The following is a 24676-nucleotide window of genomic DNA, read 5'->3' as shown; positions in this document are numbered from 1 at the left end:
ACGTGGAATGTAAAGATACTGTTGATGAGAGGCACGGAGCCATTCAAGTGTTTGGCGGATATACCCAAAGCGGTGCTAGCGCAATGACAGGCGAAATTAACTTGTATATTCCAGTAGCCAAGGGCTTGACCGGTCCAATTTACACTTACGGGGTCGTTCAACAGGTTAGTGGGGACTTTTATGGGGTATTTCGTGAACATCGAGAAGGTCACGGGAATGTGCGATTCTGTAGAAACGTAGAGGTCTTGATGCTCTAGATTAATTACACCGAGAAGCCATTCGCCTCTATTGGACTTGTATTTTGCCTTGTGGCTATAGCTATAAATGTTCATGTTTCTTTAAAGAAACATGAGACAGCTGTATGTCACGGATATAGAGAAGCCTACGATTTTTAACGATTACCTAGGGGAGGATACGAGAATTGCTCTAAAGTCGATCAGTTTTTGACCCGTATGGCTGAACCTTTACAGCGACAATGATTTTGTCATTCGTAGGACAGGGCCTGATCAGAAAGAGATTAGAATTGAAATTATGAACGGTTTGTACAAGATTGAAGATATCGCGGCCATCGTCAACAGTCAAGCACAGGACAAGATCAAGTTGTTTGTATTAAAGAACGGACTATGCAGGCTTAGGGTTAGTGACGGGTATACTGTGGTAATCCATAGACAACTGCAGGAGCTTATGGGGCTACCCTACGATCCTGCAAAAAAGTATTTTACCAAAGGCGACTATGACAGCTTCTACAAAACTGACGTGTGCCAAAGATTGAGACTCGTTTGCCCTCAGCTGGATGAAGACGATTGCCTACTCGATGGGAAGAAATCAAAAATTCTTGCTTTGCTTCCCATTAAAGAGTTAAACGCATGGGGAGACATGCTTACATGGAGTTTTGACACTCCAATCTACCTTCCTTTGAAAGGCTCAACAGACAGACTGGAGTTCATGCTGACGGACGAGTATCATCATGAAAAAAATGTTTCGTTTGTCGGGATTTACTCATAGAATAAATGGCAGATATGAAGCTTTACCCAACTTTGCCGCCAAGTGCGCCTGAGCATGAGCCTGAAGAAAGTCAGGTCTACAGACTAAAAAAGATCGAAGAAATCGAGCAGTACCTGCGGTCTGTGATCAAAGAGAGAGAAAAACTCTACAAAAAGTTCAAGCTTTGTGGGATGGGGCTTCGCTATGCTGATCATGGCATGATTGCTGTTACTGTCATCACCTCCGCAGCAGGCATTGCCACGCTTGCAACCGGATTCGGAGCCCCCATAGCAATTGGTCTTGAAGCCGCGGCTCTTGCAGTGGGCATAGGCCAAGTAGGTTTGAAGAATGCTTCCAAACGGATACAGTATAAGGTGCACAAACATGAGTGCATCAAACTCCTAGCTGAATCAATACTAGACATTGTATACGATAAGATTTCCAGAGCGATCCAAGATGGTATAATTTCAGACGATGAGATTACATGGATCATGCAGGAAAAACAGCGCTACATGGTACTCAAGGAGCAGATACGACAACGAACGAAAAAAGCTGTGAAATCCATCAACGACAATGAACGCGCAGAGTTGCTAGCACAAGGCAGGCAAGAAGCTAGAGATGAAATTTTTAAAAAACTGCAATCTGGGCAGTATGTCAGCGCTACCTAGAGTCTCCACCTGCATACAAAGTCTAATATGTTGGTCAACATACTAGACAATCACTTCTCCTGTATCTTGATCTATGAGCAAGTCGCCATCATGTACGACATGTCGCTGAGCGAGATCCCTCAAATATTGTTTAAGATTTTTCTGCCATGCAATTTTAACACAAGGCTCGCAGTACGGTCCGTCCGTTTGTGTCAACGCATGCTTATACTTGACTTTGCGTATGGGTTCAACAAGGTCTGCTCGCTTCAACATAGAGTACCCTTTGAGACCTAAGGCTTTAGCTTCTTGTCGCAGTTTGTCCATTTGTTTCTTCTAGTTCTTCAATTCTCTCTACTAGATCGTTGATAGCCCTCTCGCACTCTTCTTCTTTCTCACTTTTTATCACAAGTGCGGTAGAGGTGTGGAATAGGGCAGCTCCCACACCTCCAAATAACGTTACCATCATAAATTCTCCGTACCAATCTAGCGCTGTCTTTTTGTGCCTTCGGTCGTTGGTTGACACTTATTATACCAGCGTTTTTTGTTTTTTTTGTCGCTATCCCCAACAATTTTCTGTGTGCCCATGATTTATTTTTTGTGACTGTCTCCAGTCACAAAAGATCCTCACTACCAAAGTCATTTTGGATGCTCGTCTAGTCCATCATAGGCCTCCACAAGGTCGTAATCATAGTAAAATTGACCAGGATTCTTCGTAGATTGTTTCTTTCCCAGTGATTTGATAAACATCTGACCTGTTCGACCTATCAAAGCTCCTCTCAGCACACTCGTTGCCCATGCTCGAAATCGTTCACCATCGCAATCGATCAATGTGATGACAGTTGCATCACCTTTTTTGGTCTTGATCTCTTCAACATACTCAATTTTAAATATGATTCCAGTGGGAACATCACGCCACTTCATAATGCTCTCGTGTTCTGATTTCAAGGCATCAAATTGTTCTACAGATAGGAAAGGCATCTCTTTATTATAGATTTTTTTAAACCTCAACCAGGATCAAAATACTGGACATTACTTCCATAATTTAGATATCTCGCGCTTTTCTTCCTCATCTAAACACCAATTCCAATATCGATCCCGATGCCACGCCACTGGCATTACCTCATTCCATATTTTTACATAAAAATTGCGCTTGTGATGATGTCGCAGCAATTCATCATGAATGACATCAAAAACACGCAGCAATACAAAAATCTCGATGTGACCCTTTTTAGCTGCTCTTTCTAGAGCCCAATCAAAGTCCGTCGCACCCCACTCTTTGCACAGCTTAACAATCTCGATGTGACCATTTTTAGCTGCATTATCTAGAGCCCAATTAAAGTCTGTCGCACCCCACTCTTTACACAGCTTAACAAGCTCGATGTGACCATTTTCAGCTGCAAGTTTCATGGCCCAATTAAAATTCGTCGCACCCCACTCTTTGCACAGTTTAACAATCTCAATGTGACCATTGAGAGCTGCATTTTCTAGAGTCCAATTAAAATTCGTCGCACCCCACCCTTTGCACATTTTAACAATCTCAATGTGACCATTGAGAGCTGCAAGTTTCATGGCCCAATCAAAGTTCGTCGCACCCCACTCTTTGCACAGATTAACAATCTCAATGTGACCATTTTCACCTGCAAGTTTCATGGCCCAATTAAACTGTGTCGCACCCCACTCTTTGCACAGATTAACAATCTCAATGTGACCATTTTCAGCTGCATTTTCTAGAGCCAAATTAAAATTCGTCGCACCCCACTCTTTGAACAACTTAACAATCTCGATGTGACCATTTTTAGCTGCATTATTAATGGCCCTATTAAAGTCTGTCGCCCCCCACTCTTTGAACAACTTAACAATCTCGATGTGACCATTTTTAGCTGCATTATTAATAGCCCTATCAAAGTCTGTCGCCCCCCACTCTTTGCACAGTTTAACAATCTCAATGTGACCGTTTTTAGCTGCATTATCTAACGCACTGGACATTTTATTTTATGTTGTGACCCCAACCAGGGTAATAACATATTGTTTACTCATTTGAGGTATGATGTCACGTGTTTTACTCATTTGAGGCATGATGTCACATGTTTTACTCATTTGAGGCATGATAAAATCTGTGACGTCACAGCTTTTTAGGGGGTCTAAAAGCAGCGTTTTTTGATAGGGGTTTGACCGTCGAAAACCTAAAACCTGATTACATTCATCCCTTACTCTAGCTCTCCTTGAATAGTTGGTATCCAAGAATTTTATGCTTTGTAGCACCCTTCGGCTTGCTATCACAGCTATTTCCAAGAAATATCATTGGTGAATTTTCTCCTGGGTGATCGAAGGCATAGCTGCAAGATCAGTCGACCATTGCCTTATATCATATTTCTCCACTTCTTCGTCCCTCTCGGCATTTGTTAATTCTTTAAAAACAGGTCTTGGTACCACACAAGAGCTTTGAGAAAAGCTAGGCTCAAGATCTGAAGAGCTTAAAATTATATCTAAATCTTTATCGTTATTAATTACTTCCATTTCGACTTCTTTCACTCCTAAAACCTCACTAACTAGCAATTTTTAAATGTTTACATCAATATAAAGGCCGAGGCAAACCAACAGTCCAACATTTCATTCCGCTTCTTCCATGTTGGATAAAATGTTGGATAAAATATTGGATGAAAAACTTCATGTTGAATGAGGTAAGATTTTAGGTTTGTGGGCACTTCTTTCATCCAACATTTGAACGTTTGAAACTTTGATCGTTCATTCATTTTTTTAAAACAAAATGACGGATGACAAGAGGTCTGCAGTGTTTGTTGTGTTACTTAATCAGCTTCTTAATTCAGATGACGAAAAGGCAACACGTGATAAAACAAGGGAGTGGATAAAGAGGAGAGGACAAAATGGATATTTTAATAATATCATGATATCATAAATCACTGCTAGAAGACATTTTTGTTTTGCCCTGCTCTGCTCGTAATTGCAAATTATAATGTTTTTTATTGACACATTCGAATTGTAAACATTTTTTGATGAATTCAAATGTTTTAAACGATGTTTTAACATTTGAAATGCACAGAGTTTGTAAATGCTGGACAAAAAATACCACTAAACCAATCCAACATGAAAAATGATCTTAATCAGAGAATTTTTTGGATTTTGCCGAAATTGTTGGATGAAATGTTTGACAGCGAACTCAAACTTCATCTAACATCATCCATCACATTTTTTTCTTCTTTCTTGAAATTTTTAGAATTTTTAAAATGCGCAATCCGGCCTTAAGGTTTAATTTTCCTTTTTTTTTACTTAGGCCAAAATATTTCTTACTAATATCTTGGAGGAAAGAATACGGAAGGAGAAACAACTCTTTTAATTCTATTGAAACACTGCGTGAGGTTCTAGCAGGTGTCTGTATAGAAACTTAATTTGAAATTTTGGCGGTTGTGTGACTAAATTATTCGTAAATAACACTTCGCAACTATGATTGGTTATAAAAACAATTAGATAATTTGATGATGAATTTGATAATATTATCAAAACAAGAAGCCATATTGAAATCGGTAAAATTTCTTTTGTTCTTATGTTAACATAATTAGCGAAGAAGCACATGCGCGACACTTTTGTAAACAAAAAGAAAAAGTTTATATCTCGTTTTAAAACGACGTTCTGTTATAAGAAGTTATTTCTTTAGTTAGAAGAAACATTAATCCAGCACACATTTTGTCGGCACTCGTCTGGCGCATATCTATCTATATTGTTTTTCATGATCAAAGTGGTATACTCAAGCCTGCAAAAATAGGTTAATATAATGGTTAAACGCTTATTTCCCAACGTATTGTTGAAGTTTTTAACAGCAATGTTTACCGACTTATATTAGGCACACTTTCCATACAAATATCACGTGCCTGCAGCGTGTTACTGTCAGATTTCAATAGAAAAAAGTTAGCCCCTATTAAAGGAGAATATGGAATTTGATCATTTTTTTGAGAAAAAGACTCGTTCGAGCACCTCACGCACTGATTCTTTTGAAATTAAAAACAATAGAAAATTCAATACATTTAAAGCATACAGAAATGAAGTTGTTTCTCCTTCCGTATTCTTTGCTCCAAGCTAATATACACATCTTTTAAAAAAGCAACAAAGAATCGTTTAAAGAAAAAATACAATCCGGACAAAACATTTTGAATAAACTAATCACAGTGCTGGTTTTAGAGCATATAATTTTCTGCAAAAATGAATCTACTTTAGAGACGTTTTCCATACTCTCCACCGCTAATACTAATTTTGATTTGGAATTAAAAGAGAGTCTGTTGATTCGAAGGGACAAGCCAATTCTCAATAGAAATATTGCGTCTATGCCATTATTTCTATTTTCTGATAATTGACTTTCCCCTTGGGATAAGTTTTGATCGTACGATAACGATCGTACCATGTTATTTTATTTAAAATCATATTGTACTAGGACTTGTTTTACTTGAAAATGGCCGTCGTAGTTATTATTTCCTGTTTTATTTTATCAATGTTTTTCTACATTTTATCTATGGTGTAATTTATTTCAGGGAACCGTTAAGATAATTTGGCTTAGCGAATATTCGAATTATCGGAAGTATCGAGTTTATGAGAAAGTATTAGCGGAAGTTCGGGTTTAGTTTTAAGACAATTCTGGTTACTAAAAGTTCAAGCATTAGGATTATACTGTATTATGCATTTCACAGAATGTTCGAACACATGGCACGTTTTGTAACAAACGGTTAGATATCACAATACGAGGGCGCGTTGATTGATATCTTAGGAGGTTGTCTAGTTGGGCGATTGCTGTACTTACAAAACTTTCGTTGCTCAAATGGCAACTTTTCACAGGATCTTCGCCGATAGCGGTACTAATAGAAAATGAAGAGGTTATCCTGGGTAAATAATTCTAATATAAAAATACATAAATTTTCTTTCTACATAGATAATTTTTTTGTAGAACAATATACAAAGTTGATACTGCTGCATAGATCAAGTTTCTGTAAAATCTGCACAAGTGGATTTTAATTATAGACAAAATAAGTGGAAAATCAGTGTTGATAAACCTTGTTTGTACCTGACACATAGAAGCAACACTGATACAGGGTAGGGAGGAGAGGAAAATATTTTGAGAGAATTGTCACTATTATTGTCTCGGATTGTAGACCATATTCTCCGTTATCACACTATCAAATCGTTTCTTCTAGCTAGCAAAATAACTTTCTCTGCTGTCCGATTTGTTAAGCCTTCTGTCTTATAGAACAGGGATAGAAAAACTTCAACATTAACACAATATTTTTTTTGTAACTATAAACATTTTCACATACTGTTTTGAGTTTGATTCAATCTTCAAAATATATGCTTTCACTTATATTTAATCCTAAAATATTGATTTATTTGCGGCGTTTACAAAAAGAAAGCTTTTTTAAAATTTCATTATTTTTTGTTAATATTATATCTGACTTTGTTTCGCAGAGAAGCGATAATATACAAATATAAAAATGCCAAAAATCTGTTGTTTTTTTCAAATTATCAAGTCTGAATCAAACGAACAAAAATGGTTTAAGAAAAATGCCAACTAAAATCCTATGTTACATTGTATTGCATATGGCTTGTGTCCAAGTTGACTCCTATTGTGGAGATAAGTTTTGTTTATATCCAGTGATGTCTCATCGAGTGAATCATCCACATGACGCTAGTCGAACCCCTCCTATCGTATGCTTCTTTAAATGCTGCCGAAAAATGCTCAATCGCATCCGCTTCGTCTTTTTGCAAAGCCAAGGAGTCCCTGATGTAATCCAAATCTTCCGGTTGCTTTAATTCGGGAATACCGGTTGATAATAACATTGCAAAGACTGTTATGATTAGATTTCCATGACTTCGTAACGTTTTAAAAGCTTCTATACACATTTTTCGAAAACTATAAAAAAAAATGATATAAATAAATGTCATAGTCTGGTACCCTTGTAATTCCTTCAGATAAAAATATTACCTCCTTTAATCGCCTTTACCTTTTACAAGCTTACCCTGATTTGCAGTTTCTTTGCATAACGTGGTAATTTTCACAGGAAAAGTTAAAGCCTTGACTATATCAAACTTAAAAGCAACTAATCATAACTTTTCTCATCGAGCAGATAAAGCTAGAAGATAAAAATAACTTACTTGTCAAAATTTTCCCTTCTCGATATATTTTTATTAGTTCTCTCGATAATGTAAATAAATTCATCTGGTAGTAAAAACTTCACCCTTTCTCTACGGACGCCAAACTTTGTCTTAAAATTGCCCAAGAAGTGTCCAAAATCAATGTGGAATAACTAGAAGGAAATACGAATAGATCGCTATAATGATTGAACTTCTTTGTTTCCATTGCAACCAATTATCCATGATGCGATCACTGGCAAACCTATTCATGTTGTCTTTTTAAATTCAGGCGCGTGTCAGTTTTTAGTAAATTTCATTGGTCGAGAAAACAATCAATGTGTTATTAAGTTATAACATTACGTAATTGATTAGCGGTTCAAACAGTATTTCAGTTCAAAATGGCTAAATGTCTTTTATGTGCCGCTAAAAAAAAGTACTGGAAATAAGCCTAACAAAAATTATAATAAATTTTATGAAATTACACTATCTAAAAAGAAAAATGACTTTCACATATTTTGCTTTATACAGAAAGTTACCAAAACTGATTAAACAGTTAATTTAATATCTAAGATAATCAAAAGTTGTTATCCTTAATCACTTTTTCCCTGGAGAAAAACAACTCAGCAGCTCCAGAAGAATCGGGATTTTTCTGAAAATCCTTTTTTTTTTTACATTTTACGTAATGTTTTTTATGTGATAATCCAGTGAAATGCACATAGTGCATGGATGTCGAAAGAATGACAAAACAATTGCAATTTTAATAGTATTTTAATGCGCAGTGAGATGATTTCAATCTCCCTTTCTACTTCTACCTTCATGTACATATATAAATAGATAATAGATATACTTTATTTTAGAATTACAGTGGGCAAGCTAATGTTGATTCGACATTGCCAAACTAACTGCACTGGATTTGAAACTATGGTGCGATCATCAGACGTTGTCAAGAATTTTGTATTCCCACAACGCCTCATGCCTACTGTGTTGACGGGTTAGTGACCATGGATGCAGTACGTACAAATCAACTATAGACATGCATCATGAAATTTCCCTTGCTATAACATTACTCACCTGGCCTGTGTCGTACTTCATCATGACATTATCATTATGCCGATCACCAATGCCTAACGCATATGTTGCAATACTGTAACCAATGAGAGATTGAGTAAAGTTGGAAACACAGTCTGCCAGAGTTCTGAAGAAAGCAACATCAACTTTTTAGAACATTACAGTGAAGGAAAGAATAAGTAAAAAGATAGTACAAAGGACCCTGTAATGTGTTGTAGCAATTTTAAATAAAGGTATAAGAAATAAAGAACTTGAATATTTATGTGAAAAAATTAACCCTAAAATTGCTGTACGAAAACCTCAAATTTTGACTTAATACCTTTTCCATTCCTCAGGGTTGTAACTAGAGGAAAGTTCTAAATTTTCCTATAAGATTGGTTGTAAAGATGGTTTAAAGGCAGCTTTGCAAAGGCGATTTTTTGACTAGAGAAGAATTAATAAAAAAAAATTTCCCAAACGACACTTTTTATTAACATACTTCTAATAATTTCAGTAATTAACGTGTATATATACAGATGTAGACAAAGTACCATTTCGTGATCAAAACAAAAAAGTTACAGAACTGTTTTCTTATTTGCCATCGTCCACATTTGACATTAAAAGTGGCGTAAAAGAGATAGTAAATATCTCTGTGTATTCCACATAATCGTTGCTACCTAACCCTTCAGAGTTAGAAGTAAAAGCACACTATGGAAGATAGCCATCATTGGTTTGATGATATAAGTGAATCGCTACTATGTGATCACATCCTCAGTGCAGCTGCTGCTAAATGATACTGACAAAAATTTATATGATATCTTAATATTTCTACTTACTCTTCATTATTGCATTTATTTGAAATCCATGTGTACAAAGTTGAGTTGGACAAAACACCAAACCTTCCATGTCTTGCTTGAATGCGTGCAAGCGTTTCGGACTGCGTCACCACTTCAATCATGCCGATCTGATATCCAGTTGAGAGACATTTGTAAGGAATCAAACCATAATCCAGATTGGATTTTCTCCAAACATTCTCCATTAATCGAAGCGATAGTAGAGTCAACATGTCTTGGCGTAGATCTAAACGAAGATGCGTCATTAGGATGGGTATATCTTTGCCATAACTGCCTAATGACGATATGTAATGACGGACATTATATTTTTCAGTGATATTACGAACGTTACAGCTATCGTCATACAAAAGAAACACAGAAGTAGACAAAAGAAGGCTTGTAAATTGACACCACACATACTTACTCTAAAGAGATCATATTTTAAGGATGAGCCAATTAACATTTTTCTAGATTTTGAAGACGTTTCCGCCAGATCAGAGATGTTTTATAGGGTTTAAATAAATTAATTTTTCGGGTCAATTAACCTTATGAATTGAAATCTGCTGCTTACCGTCACCATTTTTAAAGATGATGTAAATATCTTCTGCACCCTCATCCATGTTTTCAAAGACTAACCATAATGGTTTCTTTGCTGAATCCATATGCTTGCATTTTTCCACTCTAAATTCGTGAATTAATCAACTCTTACTTGATTGGGTAACAAAACTAAATCTTAGTTGTTTCAGGCGACTTTTAGTGCTTATAGGTTTGATAAATTTATCACAAAAAGTTTATATTCTTAAAAGCTTGGTCACAATTTTTTTTCAAAAATCGCATTTTCTGACATGAAAATATTAGTTTGTATGAAGTTTTCACTTAATGTGAGAATTGAAAGTTTGCTCAGCACATTTGAGAAATTTTGATATGCTTGCAAAAAAACTTGTATACAATCTGAAGAAAACATTGATTTTCAGAATAATACCACCAAGATAATTCGTCTTTTACATACTCTGATCAAACTAATTTCTTTATATATCGAAGCTTATCTTTAAAACTTTAAAGAGAAAAAATATCATACTTAAGCTTTTTTAGGTGCATGCTAGGATCCAAAGGTGATATTACACCCGAGAATGCTTTTACATAAGCTGGTTGGTTAAAGAGATTGCGCAATTGATTGTCCCTTTGTTTCTAAAAATAGAAAGGTGTATCAATAAAAACAATTGAATTGACTGTACGTGTACGTCACACAATACTAAAGGACAGGTACATTTGTTTTGATTTTCTCTTTTTTGTTTATTTTCCTTTGAACAACTAAAATATCCATTCTTGATGCCATAACAGAAATTATTGGACCAGTAATATTTCTTTTGTGGGCGTAAATGAGACATGGCGAGATATCATGCACTCCATCACTTCAGTGGTGCAAATTAACAGAACAGCATGTCAGCAGAAACAGATATTTTTTAAGTCAAGAATCTAGTTTTAATTAGAACGAGTTGAAACAAATATTATTAAAAACATGAATGATGCATACATTTTGGAAACAGGATGTAGCTAAAAAGAAAATTTGTTAAACACCTATTCCTTCATGGCAGCTAAGACATTAAAAAATACATTGCAAAATTCTTATGTTGAGGTACAAACGGAAGAAAAGGTATGTTGCCACCAAGTGCATTGTCTAGCATCAGAGTTGCAATCAGTCGCAATGTCGATATCGATTGTTGTTGAAGAATATAATACATTTAATCATTTACCGACTGGTAGCCTTATGGTAGAGCGTTTGCTTTCAGTGCGGGAGGTCTTGGGTTTAAATCCCGGCCGAGTCATGCCAGACACTATAAAAGTGTGAATTTATCCTTTCTGCTTAGCGCTGAGCATGAGAATAGGATTGATATCTTAGGCTGTTGTCTAGTTGAGCGATTGCTGTGCTTGTACGACTTTCGCAGCTCAAATGGGAGCTTTGAATGCACTAGTACCCCCTTCGCAGGACACTCATTGATAGCAGTACCAGTAGGAAATGAAGAGACAGGGTAAATAATTCCAATGATAATTATAATAATAATAAAAAAGATTCTGAAGAACAACCAGATATGCTGTTTTGTTGAGTTTCACTTACCGCGTCGTCTTTGTTGGCTTGAAGAATTTCCGTTATAGTTTTTAACTTATTGATCGCTTCCATCTAAAAAAAAAGTAACATGTTCAAATTAGCTTTCCAGCCAACAAAATTGCAATTTTTTTCGCTAACACAAACTTCATAAAACAGTTTATGGATGATTTTTCAAACAAATATGATAACGTCATTGCACTTCTATACATATACGTGACTATATGTATATTGCATTCATACATATATTTTACCTGTCTCAATAAAGTATCTATATGACTGGCTGCTCCAATGCAATAGAACTCTAGTAAAAGGCCAAACAGTAGTGAACAATCATGGTTTCTCAACTCAGCCCTAAAATTAAAAATACACAAAATTAGACTTCCAAGAAGAATCCTTTCCTTCAAGTTTGCAAGTCAATAATCCTTTTTAAACAGCATGTTGGGATGAATTTCAAAAGCATGTCAATGAACTTTTGTACATTTGTTTACTGTTGTGGGTAGTGATCTGACCAGAGCGCATCAGACACCAGATTGGATAAACATCTTCTGCACATATCTCCTTTATTTTAACCATTTTTTTTGGGGGGGAGAGGGTGGCACTCGGTCTTTTGGCTGTTACTGTTCTTAAACCAGTGGTTAAGGATCGTTAGCTTACTTACTTTAAATGCCAAAATAAATAATGACCAATTCTTTTATTATTCAATGCTCTGCCAAGTAGAAATCGTCCCAGTGGTGAATGCAAATATGGTTCATATTTCAACGCCTTGAAAATAAACAGCACTTTTAAATTAAAAAAAAAACATTTACCAACACTGCTATTATATAGAATGTTTAAAATCATTAGAAAAAAAAGCAACATTTTACAAGAAACTGTTGATGGTAATAAAGTAAATGGCAAAGGGCAACGAACGAACAGCTTATGTTTCACCATGACATTTTCTATCCCCATTGGTTATAAAAGGCGGTGTTTTTTTTCCTTTGAAAACTGGTCTGATAATTTAACCGATGAGTCGTACCTGCACCAGCTGCAACAAGTACATTTCCAATTCTCCGTCGCTAAAATTAATAATATGACTTGGTTAAATTTAGAGAAAATAAATAGGAAATAAATGAAATTAAAAATCAAGGTCAGATAAATATATAAATTTTCATTACTGGATATCTACCTTAAGTTTTCGAGCACACGCACTGCAAGTTCTCGCACTTTGTCATCAGGAAATCTGTAATCAAGCAAGTCCAATGCTGTTTCGACTTGCAATGCTTGTATCTTCCAATTTTGTAGAAGGACGTACAACTAAATATCATATTCCCATTGTTAGAGGAATTACTTAGATTTGTCTCTCTAAATGTTGTGAGTTTATTTAACTTTATTATTTGCTATTTATTTATTTGCTAAATCTTAAACTGCTTAGTAAGTTGGGCCTAACCTTATTTTTAAATGCGCTCAAAAGCGAGTTTTACGTATTCGTAAGTACGCCAAGTGCATTAGCTAACTTAAACTGTGTAAGGATTCCCCATTTTTTTCTGGTAAATAATTCCATAGGCTATACGAAACAGATGGTCCACCTCTGTTCCACTTTAAGAATTTCTCTATGAAATATGCCGCACAGTTCTGCAAGACAGCTTTTATTTAAAAAATTAAAAATTAGAAGGATCTGATTTCTAACCTGGGCAACTTCTTCTTTTCTGTTCCACTTTACACTTTGTAATAGTTTTGGCAAAGATTCTGGATAATCGCTTCGGCATATATTTCTAAATATATATTTCAAATGTATCATACAACATAGTAATTCTTTTGTAAGAACTTCATGTGGATTCATTGTTTTTACCTGAATTGCCACAATAATTCTTTTTCCTCATCAAACAGGGATGCTAATATATCTTTCTTGATAATTTCCTCAATATGAGACAATTGCTGTCTCGACGCTGTTGCATTTTTCACATTTGCTCTTGCAGCAGCGCATTGGGCTAACTCAATGATTTCTTCCTCCATAGGATACGCCACCTGATTGCTGAACTTCATGCAGTTAATAACAATACAGGGTCCTCCTTCGTTTTCGCTAGATGCTACAGTCCCAAGAGGATTTAATAAACCAATTTCAGAGTCAAGTTTTCCATAATTGAACCAACAATACAAGCGCGCCATTCCTGATCGAAGACAACTTTTAAAATCCATAGCCGTTACATTTACCCAGGCAATAATCGTCTAAACCAAAAATATCTATAGTTTTGAGAAGACTAGTCGTTTAAACCCGCAAAATAACCCTCCAGTAAAGTATTTTTATTTTTTTTGGTGCCTTTTGTCATGTCGGTAATTTCATTAAAAAGATGCAAATAGAGTGTTTTAAAACAAAGAGCAATTACATTTCCGTACATTAATTCATGACATTCCCTGCATCATTAAAGTCTGTCACAGTAAATTCACATTAGCATACAATACAAATTCCAGCTGATTAAATCATTTTATTCAATAACATTTATCTGTTTCAGCCAATTAAAGATGTAAATAAAAGTTTTATAAAATACAGATAGGTGTTTTAAAAGAAATTGTGTTTTAGACAGAAACAGTTGGTGTATTAATATGAAAGACTAGTTGAACGACCCTTGGAAACATCTATTTTACGCCATGAAAAACCAATAACAAGTAAAAAGACTATGCTATTCATGAATTTTACCTTTTTTGCTTGTCCTCTTTTCCTTCCGACTATGCTAAAACATAGTTTGGCCATTCTTGGTAGTTCAGTTACAGGTATGTCAAATTCTAAAAATTCTTTCCATTGTGGATTTACACCAGATTGTACAGATGTTTTTCTTTGTTCGCACATCTCTTCCGTACCATGATAAATACCGCATACCACCTCTTTCTAAACAAAAAGCAAGTTTTAATTCTTAAATTAATTTGTAACAAATGAAATTAGACAGCACATACTTTATTAGAAAGGGGCGTAGCCAATTGGGAAGCGAATACCAAACACAAAAGGTCCATTTTAGACTAAGAATGGTTGCTTTATGCACTTTATAGATTATTTTAATTATTTCCAACACAATTTTGTACGTTAGTCTGAAGATTGGAATTGTATTATAACAAATCTAAAAGGCTAAAAGGTTTTGTTCAATAGGACTTAACTATGGTTGCATCTCCTTCCTTACAATACGGAAAATGTTCTTAAATTTGCAACTTCATTCTTTAAAGAGAATATCTTTGGCTACGACCCTGCTATAAGAACATAACATTTTTAGGTAAGAATTATATACACAAAGAATATTCACATTTCCACAAAGTCACTTTTGTTGAAACGACTTTGTATCACGTTAAAGACATAATTTCCATAATTGTACGTACGGACATATGGACAGCCGCGATAATCTAAAGTACGTACCATCATTGCTGGACTGTTCACATTTAAGGCACAAATGATTTTGATCTTGAATTTGGTGGATGGGCTGAGGTTCCACAAAGAAATTGATCTCTGTTTCTTGGGTGGGATGACTGGTGGTCGAACTGGTGTTCTTCCTATCGCAAAGGGTTCAACAGCCATATCAGTTTTTCTGACAAGTTGCAGTTTTATTGGTTTGTTCCATAGCAAACATTGTTGGATGTACTATACAACAACAAATATTATAGTAGCTTACCATTCTGTTGTCAAACCTGTGAATAAAAGTCATTTGTTTGATTTTTAAATTTTAAGCGTAGAAATGATGTTTCTTGCTGTAATAATTTATGCTAGCCAGAAGACATTTTTGAGTGTGTTTTTTTTTTTGACTACAGACTACAGAATTACAAAAAATCACATTTGCAGGTCTTATTAATTGATTTTTAACTCAAATGTTTTGTTAAAGCTCAGAATCATTTATGTCTACTTAATGCAATGCATAATTATGATAACAAATATAAAATTCAGTTACCTTGTACTGAAATAAAGACTTTTCACCATAAATCTCCTGTCCATCTACTTGCACAACGTAGCCTAGGAAAAAGTTAAGCCGACCCAGCACACGTAATACGTAATCATTGTAGGTTTCAACTGAAGCTCTAGATGATGTGTTATCTTTCTTGGTAAGCGCCATCTTTAGTAACTCTTTTGGATACGTCTTATAAGGTACGTTGAATGTAAAACTAGTTTTAGCTACACTCACAGATACTTTTAAATGCCAGTTTGTAAAAACTAATCGTTTCTTTAACGTCTCAGATGGTTGATCTTCTTCATCATACTCAGGAGGATATGTATAAATGGCCCTTCTTTCCCAACTTGTACTTCTTCTCTGTGAAGATATGTTTTTACAAAATTCTGAATAACGGTTCCGGAAATCATTCACCTCTTCGCTCTTTGCTGTTCCTTTGGTTCCACCCACTAGCATGCTAATTTTTGAATTTAAAACTTTTTCCAAGTCATCTCCAAGTCTGGGAACTATTTTTAAGTATGGTCGCACGGGTTTGATATCAAACAAAGAGACATTCTCGTCTATCAATTCCTCTGTGCCGCCTTTACTAACCACTTCAAACACGTAATGATCTGGAGTTTTTAGTAAGTGAAACAATGCATACCGCTCTGCTTCTTGCCAAAGTACTGCTTTAATTCGTGCTAGGACTGTGTCTGCTTTGATCAGTGGAAGAGATACACATATTCCATTTGGTAAAAAACATTCCACATTGATTTTTGATGTTGGTTCCTTGCCATGCCAAAAGTTGTATTTTGACAAGAAGGTCATTTTCTCTGTGGTTAGTACATGTGTTTAGACATTTTAATTATTTCACCTAAATTAGATGTAAGAGTGTAAAAAAAAGAGTTGTAGATTCTATTACTGACTTTCATGGTCACCTGACAGATGTTAAGTTTTGGATCTTAATTCAATACCTTTATATCTGAACTTTTAATTTGTTCGTCTGTCCTCCTAATTGTTATTGGGATTTTAAGTATATCTTAAAACAATCTTACAGTTGTTGCGTAATTAAAATAAAATTCATTTGAGCTAAATTATAGATCTCATATAAGACATTTTAAGTAGATAAATCGTTCCTGTCTGGATTTTGTATTACACGCTGCTGATCTTATTACCTTGACAATTAAAATGTCGTCTATGCATAATAAAACTTTAATATCTCTCCAAAACTGACATCTATTCCGTTTCATGCTCTATCGCGTTTCAAGATCAGAGCTTTTATATAACAATAGATGTTCGTGCATCGAAAGCAAGTGGTGCTACAGAACACACGAATTAGGTTTAATATGCACGAATTATCGACGTGGAAAACGCGTACAGCGGGTGAACACGCATTCCCATGTAGTATACGAGCAACTCCTTAAGCATTTTTTATTAAGTTTTTTTATATAAACAACAATGTTTTTTGGCTGATGTTACTTTCTTGTTACATGTTTGTTATCCTCTTCGGAAATATTCATGAGTTTGTTTACTCCATGAGGCTCGTTATAATCAAACTTTATTCGCGTTTTGCGTATGAAACTCTCAACTTTTAAAACAAGAAAGGTTTATTCGACTAATTTTGTTTCTACAGTCCCTATTTTGTCTTTACTTTCTCACTCTGACTGGCTGTTTAGAAGTTTTTTTGAATTTTAAAGAATTTAAGCCTGGTGTGAGTTCTAAGAAGTTGTTATTAATGGAGAATGTGATTGAAAATGCTGGCTAGAATCTAAGCAACCTGCCTTAAATACGGTTAGCGATGCAGTGATGTAGTGATCAATAACTTGACATATATAAGATGTTATGTTACTCGACTGCTTGGTTGCCTTGTTCCTGCTTAGGATTGTTTTGGATACCTCTCTTATTCATGCATATTGCTTTAAACTTTGTCAAGGTCAGCGTCCCTTTGATTGTAATTTTTTTTTTCACCCCAAACAAAAAGACGAGAGCAAAAATAAAGTAAACCTTTTTACACAGAATGGAATGATTACGCCGAGAAAGATTCAGTGGGTGATGGAATTCATATTTTACAATATCGATTTTTATCTTACTGCAAACTGTTGTCCTTACCTTGTACAAAAAATGTTAGAGTTGCTTCAGTACTGTAACCATTCGCTTCTGCAAAAAATATCTTTAACCTTTCATGGAAAAAAAGTTTAATATAGCACATGAGGAAAAAAAAAGTTGAAGATCAAGATAAACGGACGTTGTTTGGGACCTTATTAAATTTTTGTTGTTTATTAAAGTAAAGATGTCTTGTATTATGAATGGGTTGTTAAAAGCTTATAAATAAATATATATTTACACCTTGGAGAAATAAATAAATACAATTCATAACATCATTAGCTCACTAACTTAGAACACAACCTTATTAAACATTCTTAACTCTATAAATGGTAGAAACGTTACTATTTTACAAACATATGTAATATTGTTCAGCAAACAAGTACATGTTTTTCATGTGTAGTAAATTTTGACATAAAATCAGGCAGTGCGATTAAACTCCTGGAACTAACTCAGCAAATCTTAAAGTTGTTTTTTTTCTAAGAAAAAACACATTACAATTTATTTTCAACTGAGAGAAATATACATTTTAAAAGCCACAGAAAGACAAGAAAAAGAGAGAATATTTTACGCTAATAAAAACAGCATGTATCTCCTCCAACGCGTTCGTTCATATGAAATACATATTAAATCGTTTCAGAAGGTTTTCTTTACAAAAGAACGGTAATTAACGTTTCCAGTTGATGATAGTAATAATAGATGGACATTTTTTACTTTCAACATAATTAAATTTCTTTTAAATCAGAAGCAGATATATAACTTGAGGTTTCTATCGCATAATATAACGAAACAGACTGACAGTGAAAAAAATTCCAAACTGGCCTCAATTCCATGCGTAGTCTCGTTTTCGTATTGAATTCAAGAATAGGAGTATTGATGCTTTAGTTAGCTAAATAAACGCAATTAAGCCAAGCTGATGGTGATTAACTTTTGAAAATTAAAATACTGTATTTTTTCTTTCTACCCTCCCTGTTTTAAGCGCCCCCTCTAATAATCTCTTAAGTTCAAACTAACTTTATAAGCACCCCCTCTAATAAGCGCACCGGGTGTTTATTAGAGGTACCATATTTGCAACATGGCGTAAAAAATGAGTATTGTTTTTACACCTTTCACAATTTGTAGTGATTTTTAAAATAATTTTATAACTCCCCCTTTTTTAAACACCCCTTATTAACCGCCCTTTACATTTCGAAAAAATTATTAACCTCCCGGGCGGTTAATACAGGAAATACGGTAATTAACAAATAGATATTCAAATGTAAAAGTTTAATTAACGAGTTTTTCTTACATTGTCAAGTTAGCTATCCTTTACAATATGAAAAATATTATCTATGTTACGATACCAGTTTTTCCATATATATTTTGACGTAGATGAAACCGAGGCTGTGTTTTCAATAGCGAGGCAAGTGTTGAGTGTTTTGTAAACAAACAGTTGTTGATATTAAAACGCTAAAACTCGAGTTCAATTTCAAGTTATTTTTCAAATTATTTATAGGCTATTTTTTATTTACTTTTTCATTTTTTTCAACTATGGTCTTGCATATGGGTTTAAAGGTTAAAACAAGTTATTTCTAGTTAATTTGGGGAAAAAGCTAAACCGAAAGTAGATTTAAACTTCCAAACTTGAGATATTTGTGATACTACAATCTTGGTCAAAATATTTTATAACAAGCAATTGCATAGGCTATGTTTATATTAGATCCATATATTTTTTACTTGTCAAAATTTTTGTCAATGCGTACTCTTGTCAATGCGTAGCGTACTCTTAAGATGTGTTAATTGTTGCTGACGTCACCATGGCCATTTTTTACGAATTTTGGGTCTTTGTGGGACCTGACGTGGATTATTTCGATGTGCAGGCGTGCTAGGGAATGTGACTAGCAACTTTTCAACGCCGTCTGCCTACGTGTGTGCAAAAGTAGCTACTTTACAGTCTGCCGGTTGCAGCGTATTGACTGTTTGACACTTTTGTCCATATTTGTAAAATGAGGAAAAAACTGCCTTCGTCTCAATATTTTTGTCCAAGATTGTAGTTCTAACTTTGCATATGTTGAACACAAATACAGTTGGTTTATTTTAGAAGCATCGTGACAAAAAACTGTCAGTCTAAACTAATCCATTTTCGCTTAGGAATTTTGATGGAACAGTTACAGTTCAAATTGCGATGAAAAATGTCGGCGTTAAGGCGTCGAATCGATCGAATGAATTTACGTCGATTAACAAAAAGTTAAAAGCAACCTTACTTTCATATTTTGATGAAATCTTTGAGTACAACATACAAACCATTGCTTTCATTTTTCATTTTTTCAAAGTTTTTAGTCGTTTTCTGAATACACGTTTTATGATAATATACAAGATAAAATTAGTCAAAAAGTTTAAATATCTGAAGAATATACCCATCTTAAAATTTTGTTTGCATCGATCTAAAATGTCTTATCTCTGGTTTAATTGAAGCATTTGTCCCCCACAAAATCTGGTTGTCTGTCTGTCAGATGAATTGGGCTGCTTGCACAACACTACCTTAGGGATAAATTTAACACAAGTTTACATGGTAGTGTCAGATTTTTCAATCTTAACTTTGCTCAGAATATCAGAATGATTTTTCCCCAAAAATTAAGAATATTTATATTGAAACGAAAAAACAATAATCTTAAACAACAATGTTGTGCTACACGCAACAATTCTAGTTACCATTATAATATATGTTTATATATAAAATTATAAATAACGTATAAATAACGTAGTATGGTAGCTAATTTATTTAACGTCAGCATATACACTTTTCCAAAAGAATAATTAAAATTTATTAAGAATATAATTTAACGAAGGTGTTTGTTTGCTTCAGACTCCTCGCTGTAAATTGTCAAACTAGATTCTGTACTTGTCATAATTTTTAATTGATTTTGTATACTCTTCCCTTCCGAAGAAATAATATTAATTAAAAGGATGAATTAGTGACACAATTTATGCTGTTCTTAGAGTTAATTTTGACAGAAAACAAAGGCAATAACCGCAAAAATTGCAAAGAAAGAATATTTACAAAAGCTATGTATTTTTACTGAATTCAACCAGGAACAAAAAAAGAAATTAACATTGTTGATTAAAGCAAATTTAACACGCAGTCTTCCTTCAAGCGATTGTTTCTTTTGAAAAAATCATGTTCTGCATCCGCTTAATTACACCCTGATTACTTGAATTTTGTTTAGTGAATCGTGATTGTCGCCACTGGCAACTTCTTTAACACCTTTCATGCATATCATGACATTCAAACACTCCATAAATTTGTCGTTTTTTAGAATATAAATGATCGGGTTTAAGCAAGAATTTACTTGCAGAAATAGAGTAGCAAACAGGTACAACAGATTATGAGCTGTTATATTCATAAATGGATGAAAATCGTTGATCAAATCCAACACGATCCAGGTTACCATAGGGATGAAGCAAACTACATAACACGAAATCAACAAGGTGACGGCATGTGCCAGTTTTAAGTGAAGCATATCGTCAGTAACTTCAGCTTCAATTGAATTACCCTTTGCATCAATATAAAGTGTGGTTCTCTTTTGTTCCAACAAAGTCTTTTGCTTGCACGTGACTGCCTTAGTGATGTAATAATAGCTAGTTGCCAGGATAACAAATGTGCTTAATATTATCAAGCAAACAATAATCAAATAGGCATGCACAAAGGTCATACGTAGGATAGGAACAAGAGTAGGAATTACCCAAGCAGCACTAACGAGACATATGAACTTCTTTTTCGTCATGTGTAAATTGTAATCGTTCAATTTCGTCAGTAAAACATGTCTGTCGTATGCGATGATCCCGAGAGTAAATACAGATGCACCAATTAAAATGGTTGATAAGTACACCCGGACTAAATCTAACGTGCAATTGTCAGCTGAAGCCATTAATTGCCATACTGTTATTGGACCCACCATGATACCAGCAAGCAGATCTGAAACAGCCAAAGATGTTAATATTTTGTTTGTAATTGATTTATCTGGTGACATGCGCAGAATTGTGAGAGCCACAACATTGCCAATGATGGTTGCCAATGAAAGAAATATCATGACAACACCAAAAATTGTATTGACAGTTGGATCAATGTATGATAAAATTGGTGGACACATGTCGGCAAGGACTGTTTTCTTCTTCACCTAAAGAACAAGGTCTAAATACTTAAAATTAAAGTAAGATAAAAAAAAACTTCGTTTAAATATATTGTTCATGGAAAAAATCTTGAAACTAAAATTTGTCTTATGAAACAAGCATAACAAAACATTTCAACTATTGGAAAAGAGTACTTTGTTTAGATAAGGCTATTCTCTATATCATACATACAACATGACCACAAAACATGAAATGTGTTGCCTTACCTGTTCTTGGTACTTGCTTTTTTACACGGCAGTAATAAACTCTGAAGTGCAACTCTAGGTTGCATTTTATATACTGAAACACTTGATCATTACGTAACGGATGTGGGATACAGAAACTCGACAGAGGTCGACATAATTTCCTTGTAGCGGAAAATTGCTTAGATATAATGGGGTCAAGACATACGGAAATATTCCGATCAATAAATAAATTATAATTACAAAAAAATTACTGACAATTCGCAAGATTCTGTAGGTCAGTGCAGCATTACCTTTTTCTGATACAGTGCATTGAATACACACTTACACATTACAAAGCAGCTTACATTAAGGCCTTGAAAATAGGGAATAGTGGTCTTGCTGATGTCAGCAAACGTCATTTGGGACTGCGCGTCCAACCAATTAATTCAGGAGCTGTTATTTCAAATGCAATTGTAATATTTGAAAGTGCGTTTCTCTTTGAAATTTGTGTCCACAAATACTTTGAGTAATGTTGCAGATAAAAAGCTAATGTCTTACATTTAACTATTTTTTTTTTCAATATAATTTTCTGAATATGAAGCTTCAACTAAAAATATTTAAAGAGTTTCGGATTGTCGATCTTCTGTTAAATTTCACAGATTTTAAATTTCCACTTAATCTACGAAAAAAGAAAATATAGCTGATTTAAAATTGATTCAATTTCTTTCTATTGCTTGATTAACTTTCACCTTACCTTCAGTAATTACTTGATCCTGCATTAAGGCAATTAGATTCCTCTGTCAGGATAAATCTTGAAGGTTTTGTTTATTATGCCGCAAAAAATGTTGCAATAAGCGCCAATCAATAATTGGCAACGGAAACTCGTCAAGTGAAGCTTGCAAGGTTATTATGCAATCATGCATGTTCCCATTAAACAAGCATACAATAATACGTCATTTGAAAATTTGAAAACATTTCTTAAATTCAGTAGAATCTTTGTTAGAAATTGGGCAGTAAGTATATCAGAATGTACAGAAGGGAAGGAGAAAGGTAAGATTACCATGTTTTTAAAGGTCTGCAGCTCCATTTCTTACGCTTTAAGGCATTGTCACTATACAGACAATTTTTAATTATTCTTTTATCTGTGGCACAGTAAGCAACCTTTCTCCAAAGCTCTCTGCATTATTTTTTATCAGGGCAACGAGATGACTAAAACAATCTTTCTTAGTCCTTTTAACAGCATACACTTTCCTAATTTTTTGACATTTCAACTTTTTTCTGTTTATAGTTTTGCCTGTCATACCGTTTCCCCATACAGTTTATATACTACGTATTTTTTTGATCGGGATTTTTTGATAGTATCTTTTCGAAACGTTTTTTATTAAGAACTGTTTTAAATTGTGCATCAGATTTTTCTTGGTTATTTGTTTTTGGTGTAACATTGTCGTCTTTGATTATCTCAATCATCCTCCCCATCTATTGTCCTTTTGTTTTAGTATGTCAACATTGTAATTATTGACTTCTACTCCTATCGTGATCATATGATGAAAAGATCACAAAACATTGGGAGAAAAAGTGGCTGCTGCTGCTGCTGATTTTTGGCCTGAATCGTTTCGTAATTCACTTGCATTTGTACATATTTTATAAAAAAATGTAAAAGAAATTAATTTTTTAGTTATACCCATAAATTTGTCAAAAGTTAATTCTCGCAAAAAATCCAAAACCGCCTAATTTCCAAAATTCGCGAAAGTTTCTATTAAACCTCCTTGAAGTCACAAAACATTATAAGAACGGATGGTACATTACAACTTTTTTAATACCGGAACACTTTAGGCTCAGTAATTCTGAGTCAGTGGACGCATATTCAGTTGCCAATTCACAATTTAAAACAAAAAAAATTCTCGGCTTGAACGTTAAGATTCAAGATGGTAAAATTCAAGCGGTTTATTTTTTCAGATTAAATCCTAAATAGCCTGAATGGCTTCTGCTGTCATCTTAGGCCAAAAGAGCACCATATATGTGCGTGACATTTAATCTTGCGTTGTTTCAAAACTCGATAAAGAATCTCACTGGTACGTGGGAATTCCTATGATCTTTCATTATTAGTTTGGTTGAATTTTCATTTTTATTTGTCATGGTTCGATTCGTAGTTAAATTACTGGACATTGTAAGTGGGTTTCTTGTATTGGCCAATGAGTCAAGAAAATCGTTGCTTTTATCATTTTTAAGTTCAGCGTTGAATTTGATTTGTCGGTGGAGGTCGTTAATGTGTTTATGGAACTCTTTTGGATGGAATCTTTTTTTATAGCAAATAGGTTGTCAACGAATTTCTTCCAAACATTTGGACGTCTCTCTGATGTGACAAAGCAGTTGTCTCGTGTGCTCGCATGTATATTTCAACAACTACTGACAACTCGTTGCAATTCTGTCTGTTTGAGTTTAAAAATTGTTATTGAAACGATACTGTGTTCATATGAACACACGTTCTACCAAACGCAGGAAATCCAGTACTGGAATTTTTGTGTTTTAACCAAATGATGCATCGTTCTCGAAAAGGTTTTGATTGATGCTATAGGTGTCCTTAGTGGGAACATTTACGGAGAGCCAC

The 24676-nt window shown here is 34.4% G+C and overlaps 1 protein-coding gene across 1 annotated transcript; it reads right to left on the bottom strand.

Moving 5' to 3' along the window:
* Nucleotides 1-6512: 6512 nt before the first annotated feature.
* On the bottom strand, nucleotides 6513-18091 carry LOC130622155 (phosphatidylinositol 4,5-bisphosphate 3-kinase catalytic subunit delta isoform-like). Its single transcript, XM_057437569.1, has 17 exons — nucleotides 17741-18091; nucleotides 15656-16505; nucleotides 15130-15351; nucleotides 14425-14613; nucleotides 13579-13955; nucleotides 13417-13501; nucleotides 12916-13043; nucleotides 12766-12805; nucleotides 12409-12512; nucleotides 12002-12101; nucleotides 11760-11822; nucleotides 10722-10831; nucleotides 10215-10324; nucleotides 9647-9890; nucleotides 8835-8958; nucleotides 7785-7936; nucleotides 6513-7542 (listed from the first exon to the last, which is right to left on the bottom strand). Exons 2-17 carry the CDS (start codon nucleotides 16457-16459, stop codon nucleotides 7275-7277), a joined length of 3120 nt encoding a protein of 1039 aa, XP_057293552.1. The 5' UTR covers nucleotides 16460-16505; nucleotides 17741-18091; the 3' UTR covers nucleotides 6513-7274.
* Between the last annotated feature and the right edge of the window lie 6585 nt (nucleotides 18092-24676).

The sequence above is a fragment of the Hydractinia symbiolongicarpus genome, chromosome 12, assembly GCF_029227915.1.
Source record: "Hydractinia symbiolongicarpus strain clone_291-10 chromosome 12, HSymV2.1, whole genome shotgun sequence".
Classification (NCBI taxonomy): Eukaryota; Metazoa; Cnidaria; class Hydrozoa; order Anthoathecata; family Hydractiniidae; genus Hydractinia; species Hydractinia symbiolongicarpus.
Note: the sequence above shows the minus strand (reverse complement) of the source record. Positions and strands in the feature narration are given on the sequence as shown.